This window comes from Anguilla rostrata, chromosome 16 (genome assembly GCF_018555375.3).
Source record: "Anguilla rostrata isolate EN2019 chromosome 16, ASM1855537v3, whole genome shotgun sequence".
In the NCBI taxonomy this organism is placed as follows: Eukaryota; Metazoa; Chordata; class Actinopteri; order Anguilliformes; family Anguillidae; genus Anguilla; species Anguilla rostrata.
In genome coordinates, this window is record NC_057948.1 from 5,912,570 (window position 1) to 5,928,106 (window position 15,537).

The window sequence follows — 15,537 nt, forward strand, 5'->3', positions numbered from 1 at the left end:
TTTGTGTGTGTGTGTGTGTGTGTGTGTGTGTGTGTGTGTGCGTGCGTGTGCTTATATATAGTCTCTGGACTGTAGGTAAATGACAAGCCTGGGTTGGCTGAGTGGCATGGACACTCTCATGACAAGCCTGGGTTTCATACTGTCCGCAATGTAACTGCACGCTCCGCCCGCGTAATCCCGTCGAGGATTATTAATGTCTAACGGCCCAGTGCTGCCGCTCTGCTCCTCGTCTCCTGTTAGTTTAGGGCCCGGTTCACACTAATTACAGCCGCAACTTTGGCCTCAAGATGCGTGTCTGCAAACACCATTAAGATTCTGCGTTCACCTTAAGAGCGGAAAGTCTTCGCCGCTGCTTTCATTTAATGCGCTAAAGTCAATAAAGAGAAAAAAATCGGCTGCCGGCTTCGCCGTTTTAGTCGTTAAAATGCACCGCGCAACGCCTGCCGCCTGTTTACCAATCTGAGATACAACGGAACTGTTGGAAGGTACGAGAGGGACCATTTAAACACATGACTAAGTGGCACCGACTCAAAAAGAGAAAGAGAGGGGAGGAAAGGGGGTGGGGAAGTGAAGGCATCGTTCACAGTAAGATACAAAAAAAGTCATTTTCTGGGGTACTGGGGGGTAGATCGACCGTAGATTTTGAAGAATAAAACACCATTAGCCCGCTGAACTAGTCTCACAACCAACAGTGATCAGTGAAGGGAATTGATCGCATGCTTTATTTCTTCTCAAGCTGTGACGTCATGCTGTAGTAAATTGTCAGGTGCCAACTCGTGTCCGAGACCACGGCAACACTGGAATCTGCTAACTGAAAATACGAATGCGTTTCATTTTTCTTCTTTTATGGTAATGCAGCAACGTGTTACCGAAGCACAGCGGATGAAGCCTGGAGGCTCAGCGAAGTCCCACTTAAAGTTGGGGATCAAGCCCTTACAGAAATACAATATACTGCCGTATATGATAAATATCCACTTTTTTTCCAGAAATAATAATAATAATATTTCTGTGTAAAGTATTATGACATCAGAGATTGGGGGGGGGGGGGGGGGGGGGGACAATATACAATCATGGCATTTAGAATACACTCTCATCCAGAGCGAGTTACACGTTCTCTTTAACAAAAATAAAAAATACAATTCACGTTAATTAAGGATCCAACCACCGTACCAAGTCACCAATCAGACCCACAAACTTTGAGTCACAAGCCCAGTTCCCTAACCATCGTCATTTCTTAATGTATCCTGTTTCCATAAGGGAGGGCTCCCTTCAAACGGACGAACAACCTGAAAAGTGTCCCGAGGGCTGACCGGCCACGCCCGATTCCCAGGAGCCGAGCCTCTCTCACTCTGAACTTCACTGTTGGCTCAGCGGCTGGGACAGAGGCCCATAGGCCCTGACGGGATCCCACCATGTACGAAATCTAACCACCCCCAGGGATTAGGGCTCAGCGCGTAGATTAACACCTTCAGGCAGGGAATGGTCATTTCTCCCCCCTTTTGGAAGTGACAGCCCAGTACCAACGCCTGGAGGGAACTGTGCTACGCTATATATGTTTAGAAATTTGAAAATGTAAGGACGTGACCAGGGTTTGACTGTGGGACAGGATGGGAGTATGGCGCAAATCCATGTCGACTACCTTTGCTTATCAGACTCCGCTAACCTTACTCCTAGGTTTATCCATAGATGTGTTTAATTTCAGATAACAGGACAGCTTTACAGCTATAAAGAGTTAGGCCTGAGTGTTTAATAATGCCAAATGCTCTCCAAATATTTAGCCTCTACCACGTGCCGGAACAAACTGCATCAGAACAAGAACAGCATTAAAATGCGTGGAGATAAACTAACGTAGTGAAACAGCATATGCACAGAATTGAATGTGCCTCAGGCAGGCATGCCATTGACCATCTGAAACAAAAGCACAAATGAAACGAAGTTTCTGAAATTAAGCCTGCCTGTCTCTCAACAGTGCTCCATGAATATGTGAAATTGGCAATGGTGCAAAAATCCTTTACCAAGAAACATTATACAAAGACTTCAATATTTAAAAAAAAAAAAAAAAACTCATCATTATGGAAGACATTCTAAGTGCAAATAAGTAAGTAGGTAAGTAAATAAGTAAATAAGTAAATAAATAAATAAATAAATAAATAAATAAATAAATAAATAAATAAAATGCATTTTTCATTTTTTGTTGAGGCTGGCCCGAGGGAGGTTATTTTTAAACCCGATGTCAAGCTGAGCTTCCAGTGCTCATACAGAGGCTGCATCACTCGAAGACTGGCGAAGCCAGAACGCTCAGGCGATTATACTGGGGACAAGACTCTCACGGGGTCAGTGCACCAATCAGGAGCCAGGCCTCCACGAGGCCAAGCCCCGCCCATTTCAAAGCAGCTAAACAAAACTTTTACTGTAACAGTTTCTTCAAAAGAGCAATACCACTTCTCGACAATCACTGCATAGCACCTTACTGACAACAGCTGACACTCATAACCACAGACATTCATAATGTACTGCATAACATAAACATTCAATTATGCAGTGTCATTTAGCGTCTACAGTTATGCCACTTGTTGCATCAGTGGTGTCAGAAAACCAGGTGCCCATTTGCAGTTAGTGACATAAACAGTGGCAGCCAAATAATTCACTGTTTGGAGGAGCGTGCTATTTGCAGAAAGGAGCAGGCACAGCTACTAAAGTGACCAATGAGTGTACTTGTGACACATCGGAAATCATCTTAGCTATGGCATATTACTGGAGATCATTTCCAACTCATAATGTGATAAAAACACTGAATTCAAACATTTCAAAAGACAATAGGTAACAACCGATAGAAGGCCAACATTGATTTGTTGGTACTTTCCATGATATAAATACAAAAATGATCAGGAAGTAGCCAGAAAGTATTCACTAATCACCATACATTTCCATTGGTTGTTGTTGCCAACATGCTCTATTATTGGTGGAGTTTTCCTTTTTTACCCACAAGGTTAGGTGTGACATCACATCTGTCCAATCTCCATTTTATTATCCCTGGTGCTGGACTCCTCTTTTAATGCACTCGTGAGATACGGGCTGGAGGACCTGTGATTCTCAAACCCATCTGACTCCTCTTTAAGTGGAGGTCTCATCCATTTTATGCCTTTTAATGTCATTTGTTGGCTTAATGGGTGTCTGGATGCCCATGGGGAACTTGCCTTCTCCATAAAATGTGTGTATTCCGTGGTTCGCCCATGACACCAGATTTTACTGAGGCAACAGCTCAAAACAGCGCCGCTGCACTAGGAATTACGTGATTTAAACTCACGGAACTCCAATCCCCTAACCTCTAGCACTTTTCTTCTAGCGTAAATATTACCTGCTCACAGTGGTGCTGAATGAAAAAAAATGTTGTGGAAATAGTTGTACAAATAACTACATTTTTTATTTAATAGCATAATTAAACAAGATGACATTCTTTACAATTTTGGAGTGCTACTGGCACTGGACTTCAGAATGATTCTTTTGGACATTACATACCTTCAACCAAGATCGCATTCGGCATTAGGTTAGCCCCCCATACATACTGTGTGTGTGTGTGTGTGTGTGTGTATGCAAGCATATATATATATATATATATATATACACACACACACACACACCTTTCTATGATCTCTTAATGCGTAAAATGAAGGCGTAACGTAACAGTACTGTATTACTATAGTATTTCACCGGGTAGTGTGCGCCCAGCGATGTAGCCTAAGGTATGCTAGGCTTAGCTGAAACATGTTAAACTAAAATAAATAAAAAAATAATCAGGACACACTGGCAGTATGTCTAGGCGACATAGAAGCGGATGGAAGAATCTGGAGAGTGCATTTTAATTAAAATATTGAATCAACTTTAATTTATTTGTTTATTAATTTATTGTAAAATCAGGCAACTTCCACACAAAATGCCCTGCTTTCCCTAACAATTTAGTAAGCTACTTTGATGGGGTTGCATGCTAAATGTATCTTCACCTAAAGATAAGACGACGCCCTGAAATGTGCACACTAACGGCAGCAAACATAACAAAACTAAACAATTTCCTTTCGGTCTTCAACCGTGAGCTTATTTTGTGCATTAATCAACTACACATTACGTCAGTAAGCGGACGACTGCCAGCGCTTTGCTCAAGCCAGCAGGCATTACGAGCAACAGTCCTTATCTGCAGTGGCGAGCATTAGCCTACCTGACAGCGTAAAGCAACTCAGATTCAATTTCAACTCCACCCCGACCAGAGAAAAACACTCGAAAACACAAATATCGTCGTGCACAATTATTCCCCAAACGTCCTTACCTGAAACTGGGAGAAGAGACAATCCGCAAGCTCAGGAAAGGAGTGTCAGATGATGGGGGTTTTCCTTTATCTCTACCCGCCATTCCGTGCCCCTATTCATCCATGTGATACCTCCGACAAAGTAGTGGCGTAATACAATGATGCGATGAGACCCAAACAGTACTGGAGGGCAAATAGCCTACGTTGGGGGACGCGATAGGCGAGGAACAAACGCCTGAGTTCTCTAAAAACCAAATACGTAGCTGCACTTATGAAGCTAAATCCAAGGGGAAATAAACACAGAGTGTAACCTAATGCTTTGGCCATTGCTGGAGGACACCCGCCAGCCGGGTAGCCAAATCGAACAGCCAAATACATTTTTTCATCTGACTTGTTGAGATTTTTTTCAAAGAGATAAAAAAACGTTCAATAGTCAACAAAAAAGCGTTTAATTTATCGAGAAAATATACAATCAGTTTATACGAAGTAGGCTAGCCTACACTATTTCCTACATAGGCTACGTCGTTTATTAGTTAGCTTAATCAGCACGAAAATATTTCTATAAAGTGTAATTGAACGCAAAGGTTCAGTTAAATATTGTATTCCTCGTCCCTTAATTATAGTTTTTGGCGACATAGCCTAATCTTGGGAATGAGGCGGCAAAACATCTGTCTGGGAGGTAAGTAGACTACCTACGGAATTAAATGAAATATGATTCAAGATAATGACCACTCTTGAAAAAATTTGACCTAGTTACAACTGAAGTGAGACTTTATATTTAGGCTAGGTATTGATTTGCATTTAGAACTTTGCCATATTTTACAGCTGATATCCATCAGAGACATAGCATCAACAGCAGCACTGCTTAAGATTTAACTTGGCAGGTACTTTCATCAGGCCGTAAAAGCCCATTCTCTCAGACAGCGCATCTAAAGTGCACCCAGGGCTGTTCTCTGAGAAATTACCTCGACTTTACCTTACAGTAACCCTTTATAGTCCTGTAGCCATAGATCCATTTTCTCAAAGACTGAAAAAAACAAACGTTTTTCTTATGGATGGGACGGAGAGGGCTGTGCGCAAAAAAGAACAAAACGAAGGAAGCAAGCACGCCAGACATGAAATTAAAAGTGTACGTTTTTCAGGCGGGAGTTACTGTGATGGTGAGAAGGGAGACGTTATGTGGTCAAAAGGCGAAATTACTCGCTGGTAGCCGTCGGCAAATGAACGATTTGTGACTGTGATTTCAGATCATAGTCTTTTGGGAGCCTGGAATTGTCTGAATCCTCTACAATGGGGGAACGGGAGGCCGTAAATTCATGCGACGACGACGATAGCTAGTATTGGAATTTTGTACATCTTGTTTGCTGAGGGCCAATGTATTGTATGACATTGGAAATTAGATAGTGTTTGCATTTATGCAGTAAGTGTATTTGTCGTATACGCAAATTAACTTGGGACTTCCCGGACATTATGTTCTCTCCGAGGGACACTACATGGATATGGGCCAGTGGTGTCACGTGCTGATACCACACAAACCATCCCCCACGTAATGTCCTGACACACTCATACATGCGCAAAGCTTGCTCACCTGGGCTGTAATGGTGCTCCGGGGGGCAATGCCGTTTCAGTGACGAGTGACGTTTGACTTCATCCCCTTCTTTTTTTAGAGGGGAAACTGTCAAGGAGACGGGATGACTCATATTGTACACACCCCACACTGCACAAAAGGATTAATTCTGGTATGAATCTACCTTAATACAAATGCCGTTTTAATACAGTGTCATAAATGATTGGGGGGATAAGGCTTATAAGTAACAACAAAACTATAATAATAATAATAATAATTTAAAAAACAATGAAATTAATTATAATGAAGACCAGGGCTGTGCAGAGAGCTTTTGAGAGGCAGGTGCTCAAAGTGAGAAAACAGCACATCAATCTATAGAAACAAGTTTACAACAACCAGTTAGAAGCATGTAAGACAAATTTGAATATGCCTGCACACAATTAAGGGCCACATTGCAATTAGTTTAAAATGTAAAACAAATAAATAAATAAAAACTGGAAAAAAATTGATGTTATGGATGATTGCCAACTTTTCAAAATATGTATGGTACAGGACGACTCCCAGGTGAATTGGTTAATCTTGGACTCCTCAACAACTTCCAGTACTGTATCTTTAATTAGCCTGTTCAATATGCAGATAAATCAGTTTTGCTGAAATATGCCTGGTTTCCTTACTGAAGCTTCACTGGCAATAGGTTACCTAATTACTCATTAAATTTTTACCAGTAATGTCTTGGCAGGAAAATGACTGTTCGCCTTCATGCCAATTTGCTCTCTGTATCTGCTCATTCATAGTTTAATGCTCTCTACTTTCTATTAGGGTTATACTGAATTATGTCAAATAAAAAGTGGGCTACTTAAGCAATGTTTGGTATCTGGGGGTCAACCATCACATCACAACCATCATTGTTCCATTAGCTATACATCAGCACATTTACAACAGTGTCACTCTGAGAAAAATAATTTAAAAATTTTTATTTTTTCTTTATTAAAATTTTTTATTGTCTACATCATATCATTGGTCTGTTCATTCCGAACGTGGACAATTACACCACTGCGTGGACTTAACTAGATGGAACAGAAATGACTGGTCCGTGAATGACCGGCTTTTCCAGACGACGAGCAACTTGACATTGAAGGCACCTGGGATGTTGGGCTCCGTGAAAACATCTCACATTGGGCCCCACCACCCCAGGCCTCCCCCATCCCTGCAGAGCCCCAGTTAGTAAGGGCCCTTGGAATCGCTTACACCGAGGTCATCAAGTCGACGTGCGAAGCCAATTTCACATTTCATGATTTCACATCGCTGAGGCAATACTCGAACAAAAACAGGTTAAAAACAAACGGAGAAGGGCCGGCATAGCCGTTCCAGCACTCTTTTCCGCAACCTTAATTTTCGCAAAGGGGTCTCGAGGTCTTCGCAGCATCTGACACAACTGCAATCAGATAGCAAAACGGGTCTTTGCTCCAGGAAAATTAAGAATCTTAATTTGAAGGTGCTGTGACATCATTAACGCAGAAGATTTACCGGAGCACGATTAGATTCGGAGCGCAACGGTCCAGCACGGCTCGCGTCAATGAGATCAGGTGCCGACAGCGAGCATTAAACAACGCAGAATCGCATTAATTACGCAACAATCGCCGTTAGGTACTCACTCGCGCTGCATGTTCATCCCACGAAGTTCTGACGACTGGATTCGATTACCCGAGTGGGGAATTTTCCATTCCAAGGCTTCTGTACAATCAGTAAGCGATCCAACAGGGTCATATCGTCAGGGCCAGAAAAGGCCGAAGCGCCATGATACTGCATTAGACCTGACCCAGCCAAACATTAGGCTACCTAAAACTCAGTACAACAGAAACGTTCCCACTGGGTTATCACCGTGAATTACAGACCATGCATTTCAATGTGAATCTCATTATTTTTCAATATATATTGAAATGGAATATTTTATATTTAAACTATATATATATATATATATATATATATATATATATATATATAGTTTAAATATAAAATATTTAAACTAAATAAAATATAGTTTTAAGTCGTTAAGTTAATGCACAACCCAAAAAATCTGAATTGTCAATAACTGGCAGGTAAGATTCAATATTCTGCAATGACAGCAGATGGCGCTGCTCTCATACACATCTCTGTCGCATATCAAATCAGAGACTGTCCCAATTCCAGTTTTTTTATTTTTTACCTACAGTGGTTTTACACAGCGCATTTTAGAGGACCATACTATTTTTAACACTATATTTTTGGTCAAGATCATCTCATTACCGACCCGTGCCTGGCTTGGTATATACTAAAGTGAACTGGATTAAGAACTTTTTCTCATGGGTACAATTACTGACCTGGGAATCAAACCTGCAACCTTTAACAACAAGACTGATTTGAAAGCTCTAAATAACATTCCTTTATAAAACTCATCTATATCCCAGAACAAGCCACCGTGCAGTCGAAACTCATTTACCCAATCACAGCAGTTCCCCCCAATGCGCAAACGCTCCAATCACAGACACCAGAGTCACTTGTAGGTTACTTACAGAAGCTGCATTTAATTAGGAAAAACAAAAAGAAGTATTTTACACTTTACAAATTGCGTAAAAACAAACACAACAAGAGAGAATACATCCATTTCACAAGTTTATAAAATGAATATGGAGGGGAAAAATAATTAATGTAAAAGCCACCTCCCACGTTCGATACAGATAACATAGTGTAAAAACACATGTGGGCGGGACTTTATTTTTTAAGGGGGAACATCACACTAATTTGATATTATTAAATTGCAGCAATCTCTAAAAAAATAAAAATAATAACAACAATGTCCATATTCTTACTTGTTGCCACATCGCCAGCTGTGCAATGAATTACTACTACAACCTGAGAGCGAGAGGTTGTAATGGTGACTTGAAACCTCAAAAAAAAAGGTCAGGATTCTGCAAATAAAAATTTTTGACCACGTTATCGTTGGACAGATGACTGTACCATAAAAATGGATTTCAGGTTCCAGTTACCCCCCTGTAAAAAAAGTCAGACTGGTAGAACCTGCAGCTGGATCTCACTTGTGATGCATCCTTGTCTTCCTAGTACGGTGCACGCCATTTCTGCAAAGTGCAGCTACACCAACACCTCGCTACAATGCAATGGCCGTTACGCATGGAAGCAGCCTTCTTGGGTACTCTGTGCGAATGACGTACGAGTTGGACAGCTAGCCGTAACGTTTCGTTTTGATTGGTTTGCGGCATCTTAATTTGAAAGGGCTCCATGGCGATCTGAAGCAGGCGTACCGGAATAGGCTCAGTCACACATTCACTCCACATACTGTACATGGACATGCATGCAGACGCATACGCATGCACACACACACACATATATACACACACACACGCACACCCACCAGGCAGGACTGCAGTACGTGACCCCGTCCTCTTTAATTATTCACATTCTACATACCAAAGCTGCCGCACAAAATAAAAATAAAAAAAACCATTAAATAAGAGCAATCCTAGTGGTAGTAGCCGACAATGTTTCCAGAAGACGATCCTGAAGACGTTCATGGAACAGCTTTGGATACTAGAGCTGTGTGTATATATACGTATAGGTGTTGACTGAACGGGAGTAAAAGCCGAATGATAAACGGACCCATACAGTTCCATGAGGCACCCATACAGAAACTGGGTCCTGCTCCAGCTCACCGGCACTCAGCAGGTCAAAGAGTGACTCAGCTCCCGCAAGAAACCGACGGCAACCAGCGGCAGCCGAGTCCAGCACTCCATTAATTAACGTTACATATTGCATGACTGGAATATGAAGCCGAATACAAGCTGTTTGCTTGTCAACTGCACTGCAAGCGGAGGCTGTTGTTTAACGTCGCTGAAATTTCTCAGCGCATCGGAGCGGAGGGTGTTATACTCATGAATTAATAACCCAAGGCACAGTAAGCCTTGCCTTATGTTACAAGCTGGCCAACTGACAAGGGGCTGTCCGTCCAGGGGTGAGACGGACCGAACCAGAAGAGATTCACACCTCATCTGGTTTCCCGCTGCGTCATCAGCGTCATACACTCAACAAGAAGCCGAAAAGGCTTCCAGAATTCAGGAACGTACTCTTCATTTTTCAATTCCACATGCCAATTTGGAGGTTTCGGAGCGAAAAGTCAGAGAACGTGGTCAATACAGAGTCCGCTGGTTGCTAGGAATTTATGGAAGTTTCCAGCAATTCATCGGTCCAGTCCTGCTCGATTTGAAGTATTGTGGTTTGCAAAACGTGCGCTTGCTGTAAGCGTATCGCGTTTTTCCGTCTGAAAATTCAAAACTGAACAAATCTTTCTGCGGCAAGTCAGAAAATGTGTGAATTATTATTATTATTATTATTTTCATTTTGAAAAGTGCTCCAATGCACACTTCAGGCCTGACGAGAAAGCTAAATGTTTCTCTCAGAAAGGACCTGAAAATTCAGGAGGAAAAAAAAAAAGTGCATTAAACGTCATTTCGGTTTCTAATATTGTCGTGACTTTTGAAAGTATGTCTCTCGGCGAAGCCCTCATGTTCACTCCATACACGCAATTACCTGTTCACCTTGATCTTAAAAGTTACAGATGGCATTGTGTACTTTTGGCTTAAGAAAGGAGTTGCTCACAAAACCGTTTAGAGTTATAATGAAAATAATCTCTTTTTTACATTACAAAAAATAAATAACTATTCAACATAGCTTAAGAACACTTAAATTATAATGAATGTTTTTCTTTTTGTTTGTTTTTTTTTTGCTTGGAATGTGCATGGTCAACAACAGAAAAGTAAGCGTGGCTTATTGAATATGGAAGCTAATCAACAGTTGGTACTAGCATTTTTTAAATCATTAAAAAAGGGGGGAGGGGGTATTTCCTTTGGCTGTGCACTTTTGACGTTAGTTTCTATAGAGAAACAACCATTTTATTAAGCATTACACCGGCTAATCAATGAGTCAAAAAAAAAAAAAAAACAATTATTCATTCCGTTTTCTGTCTGGACCATAGATCATTTTTTGTATCATAGTTTCATATTGCCAGAAGTGGGACCAAGATACCATGGCTATTGTAGCACTACACACCAGTAGGTGAAGAAAAGGCAAGCACATCTTACATTCACACAGCTCCTACTGAAGTTCCCACAAAACAGACTGATATTGTATTGTGTTGTATTGTGTGCAGTTACATGCCTACTTCATGAGGTAAATATAACACGGCTGGTAAACACGATTTAGGTCTTTTTTGTTTTTGTTTTTTTAAACAAAATTAATGTGGTTGTCATGGTAAAGCCATGAAAGGCTTAAGACTACATTGTACGCGGTTATTATGGTATGTATTAAGCATCTGCAACAGTACCAGAAATCAACTGCGTTGCAATATCGGACCAGTCTAAACATTTCCATCTGTGCCTATGTGTGGGTGGGGTTACATTTATTCCTGGGCTCTGAGCTACAGATTTGTACAAACGGAAATGTTATTTCCTAAATTTAAATAAAATTCATTTTTTTTTAAAAAACGCCTTGAAAAAGTTTTCAAAACCTTCAAATTAACCAAAGAAAATGTTTTTTTTTCTTCTTTAAAATAAAAGCGCACAGCCAAAAAAAACCCTTTTTTTTTGGTTTTACATATATAAGGCTGATACATGTGCAAAACAGTGTATGTGTTGAACAAGTAAACCCAAACCTTGAATGATACAATATCGTTTGCTCCACAAAGCGCGAGTGTATTGCCATGGTTACACGTATAAATGGCAAATCTGACAGGGGTCATTCTGAGCCCGTTCAAACTGGAATACTCCATTACCCACGGTGCATTCGAACAACAACATGCTAAGGGAACCATTTTTCAAATGCTTCATCCGCCACTGTAGCAGCTCTCTGGAAAGCCACAGAATGCTGGCGTCCGACCAGACACGCGCTCGACAAAATATCTCTCTGACAATGTGACAAGAAATTATGGACATTTGTTTGCAATGCCTCACACTCTCCACAAATGTCATCGGATCAGAAAAAAATTAAAAAAAAACCAAAAAAATAAAAAATAAAAAAACAGCAGGTTAGGAAATACTGAAGCAAAAGACTACGGAAGCTTACTATAGCAGTGTGTTCATTCGATTTCTGGAAGTGATGGTTCATTTCTGGTGTATTTTTAAGTCCTTAGTTTTTTTGGTGTTGTGTCGGGTTGGGTTTGTTCGTTTACTTTTGCATTTTAAACGAAAACGTTGCTATGGTACTTTCGTTTTCTTTCCGCCGATCTTACAGACGAAGGGCGGGAAGGTCACGCCAGGTGCCTCTGGCAGTTTCCTTTCTTTCTTTTTCTTCTGAGTTCATCCTCCTGATCACCATCTAAAAAAAAAAATAAAAACACCACAATAGTTAGCACTATTCAGACAGTGCACATTGAGGACAAAAAAAAAAAACCATGAGTTAGCTAACTAGCTTAATTGTTTTTTAAACTAGCCGCTTTCATTTACCGATATTCAAAGTAATTGGACTGAAGTGGGGGTGGGAGGACTAATTGTCTAACACAGGGTATTTTTCTGAGTTATGTGACCGTTGTGCAGAGACTGCAGTAATCTGCTTCGCGTTTGCCGCTTCAACCTCTGAAGTGAGCCTATTGGCCGGACGTAACCGTCAGCGATGAGTGACGCCCGCGCGTCCGCTGTAATTACACACGGACGCTGCGGTTGGTCCTCACGCCTGTCACTCCGTTAACAGAGCCAAAGAGACCACCACGCCTGACGCCACGGGCCCGCCTGCTGGAGTCAATCGAGAGACATCACATAGACAACATTCCAAAGGCCTCTCCCGACAGCATCTATTGCAGTGGTCTACAACCCTGGTCCTGGAGAGCTACAGACTCTGCTGGTTTTTGTTTTCACCTTAAAATCAGCACCCAATTGAGACCCGAGACACCAGGTGAGTTGAGTTAACTGTGCAATCAACTGCTCTGATTGATTCATGAAGTGCAGAGTCACTATGACAACCAGCAGACCCTGTAGCTCTCCAGGACCAGGGTTGGAGACCACTGATCTATTGAGAATTTTTTTTTTTTTGGTTTTCCAAATACAAGGTTGTGATGAGTTTCTGAGTTTTTCTCCTCTGGAAGTAGTTGCGCCATACGGTATCAGGCAACACTAATGGCATAGGTTGTTTATGTACAAAACAGACGTAATTAGGGAGACAAAGAGATAGGCCCTCGCAGATAGGATGGACACGCGTACCCAGTCAAGGCCCCAGAGGGTATTTAAACCAGGCCAGAAGACCAGAGCGGGTTGGGTTGCTGTACCGCAAACTTGTGTTGTGTTTCAGTGACCTTCCCCGCTTGGCCAGTGTGATTACAATAAACATTTACGTTCTTCGGTAAAGCGTTTGTCGTCTTGGCGAGTTTCTGCATCGTCCTGGCTTCGACTCCACGAAAAGAAGCTAGGTCCTATAACAATCGATACACTTCCAAAAGAGACTACAGCCAATCCTTGTCATACATGATCTTAATATTATACAATATTATTTGTGTGCCCTTACCAAGAGTAACAAGGCATACATTTTGATATGCCATTCATTTATACGGCTTGGCACGTACTGAAGCCATTTCCGCTCAAATGCCTTGCGCAAGGGTACGACGGCTGTGCTCCGCCTGCGACGCGAACCTGCAACCTCTCGGCGGCAAGCGGAGTTCTCTCGCTACATCGCGCCACGTGTAGCGATGCCCAATTAAAATGCGGGCGAGGAGGCGCGCCCGTACTTACCGCTGGCAGTCGGACCGTCCCGGGTCCTGGTCCAGGCTCGGGCCGGCGCGGGAGCGGGGGACTTTAGAACCCCTGCATTTCTCCGCGAAGGGCGACTCCGGAGTCATCCCCCTCTTCCTCGGCGAGGCCTCAGCCCGGCGGCGGTCCGAACTCGAACCTGGAACAGGGGAAGCCGCATTAGACGTCGCCGGGTCATTTCTCCACTCGACGCGTGGCAGGCGCCAAACCCTCTTTAACTTCAACAGGAAAACACACACGTCTTCGGCTAAAAATTTAAAAAAATAATAAGAATAATAAACTAGGGGGAACTGCAGGTGACTTAGGTGCATTAACTGTCTTAACCACTGCTTTATTTTTTCCATGGATTGCGTTGTTGCCGTTCTCGTTGTTTAGTGTTAATCAGTTTAACCTTCAGGGTCCAAGTTGAACTATGCGGTTGTTCCCTGCACTTGGACCGGTACTTCTCTCTAGGGGTTTCGTCATACTTGTTCCTGGTTATGGTTATATACGCTTTGTTGTACGTCGCTCTGGATAAGAGCGTCTGCCAAATGCCTGTAATGTAATGTAATGTAATGCAAAAGGTAGCAGCGAGAACAAGAAGTCTCGTCTTCGGTGGGGCCTGCAGCACTGAGAGGCTGGACGCATTTGTTGAGGCGCACGGGTGTGAAAGATGCATCCGAATGAACTGAAATTAATACGGAGGCTTCTTAGGTGGCATGAAGCCTTGTGGAACCTGCGAATCAATTCTAACCGTTAAGGCAACGAAGCCTCAAAGCCCGAGCCTTTCAAACTCCTGCCATTTTAATTTCTGAGCCGTTTCATTGCTGGTTTTCATTGCTTATTTTCCAGGGGTTTTAAATGCACCAGGTGAGTGTGACCTCTGACCAATCAGTGACATTACTGGACTATGGACTGTCTACTAATCTGTGACAATGTTGGACGATGGACTATCTACTGATCAGTGACATTATTGGACTATGGACTATCTACCAATCAGTGACAATGTTGGACTATGGACTATCTACCAATCAGTGACAATGTTGGACTATGGACTATCTACCAATCAGTGACATTATTGGACTATGGACTATCAGACAGAAGAGAAAACCAGCAGTGCTGCTGACCTAGAGGACCTGGCATTGCCTGTTCCGAAAAAAAACTGCTGCAGTGAAGTGAAGGTTGTCCAGAGAAAAGACACCACAGAAGCAGAGTTGGTAACCATGAAGCGTGCCACTTGATGCCCACGTCATTCTGAAAAGCCTTTTTCCTCCCACATCACAAGGGGCAGGCAGCACTAACAGAACGCGCAGCCGTCAAACATTCGTTCGATCGACGCTCACCCCCCATCTCAACAAGTACAGACTTCATTGTAAGAAAGAAAACGGCAATCGACATGCAATAGTCACCAACGCGGCATAACGTTAACTTTAACTGCCTTTTTTTTTTGTTGTTGCTAAATTTGTTTTTTATAGCATTCGGTTTTCTAAAACAAAAGTATCGGCCACAGTCCAGACCCCGCCGTGCCAGGCTCACCGCTTGCGCTGCTGTTGGCGTTGGAGCTGTCCGTCATCGGTGGCTCCGCCTCCTCCTGAATGGTGGGTACCGAGGCCAGCAAACCTGGGGGGGAAAAAAAAACAAAAAAACGGCGGAGTGAGAAGGACTCCAGTGTCGTCACGGTGACCGCTTCAAACGCTCGAGACCTTCGCCACAGTAAACGGGACAGCTACGAAGGGAACTAAATAAAGACATAATAGATTTATTAGCAAATTTTATGTTCAAAGAGCACAAAGCGCGTTTCTGATAACGACACGGACCACCGCTGCGGTAAAAAAAAATCGCGGGCGCTCCGGAGTTTGGCGTTTCGCGGTCTCCGCCGATCTTCCCTTCCCTCCCGCGGCGGCACT

General features: G+C 42.6%; 2 protein-coding genes across 2 annotated transcripts in view; both read right to left on the minus strand.

Moving 5' to 3' along the window:
- LOC135241814 (C-Jun-amino-terminal kinase-interacting protein 1-like) overlaps positions 1-4,639 on the minus strand; it is a 60,831-nt gene extending 56,192 nt beyond the window's left edge. Inside the window, exon 1 of the mRNA XM_064312518.1 lies at positions 4,322-4,639. Within this exon, the coding sequence (XP_064168588.1) occupies positions 4,322-4,404 (83 nt within the window). The 5' untranslated portion in view covers positions 4,405-4,639. The remainder of the gene's footprint in view (positions 1-4,321) is intronic.
- Positions 4,640-8,804: 4,165 nt separating this feature from the next.
- LOC135241816 (cryptochrome-2-like) overlaps positions 8,805-15,537 on the minus strand; it is a 28,916-nt gene continuing 22,183 nt past the window's right edge. Inside the window, exons 10-12 of the mRNA XM_064312519.1 lie at positions 15,167-15,250; positions 13,634-13,790; positions 8,805-12,230 (exon numbers count right to left, since the gene is read on the minus strand). Coding sequence (XP_064168589.1) covers positions 12,224-12,230; positions 13,634-13,790; positions 15,167-15,250 — 248 coding nt within the window. The 3' untranslated portion in view covers positions 8,805-12,223. The remainder of the gene's footprint in view (positions 12,231-13,633; positions 13,791-15,166; positions 15,251-15,537) is intronic.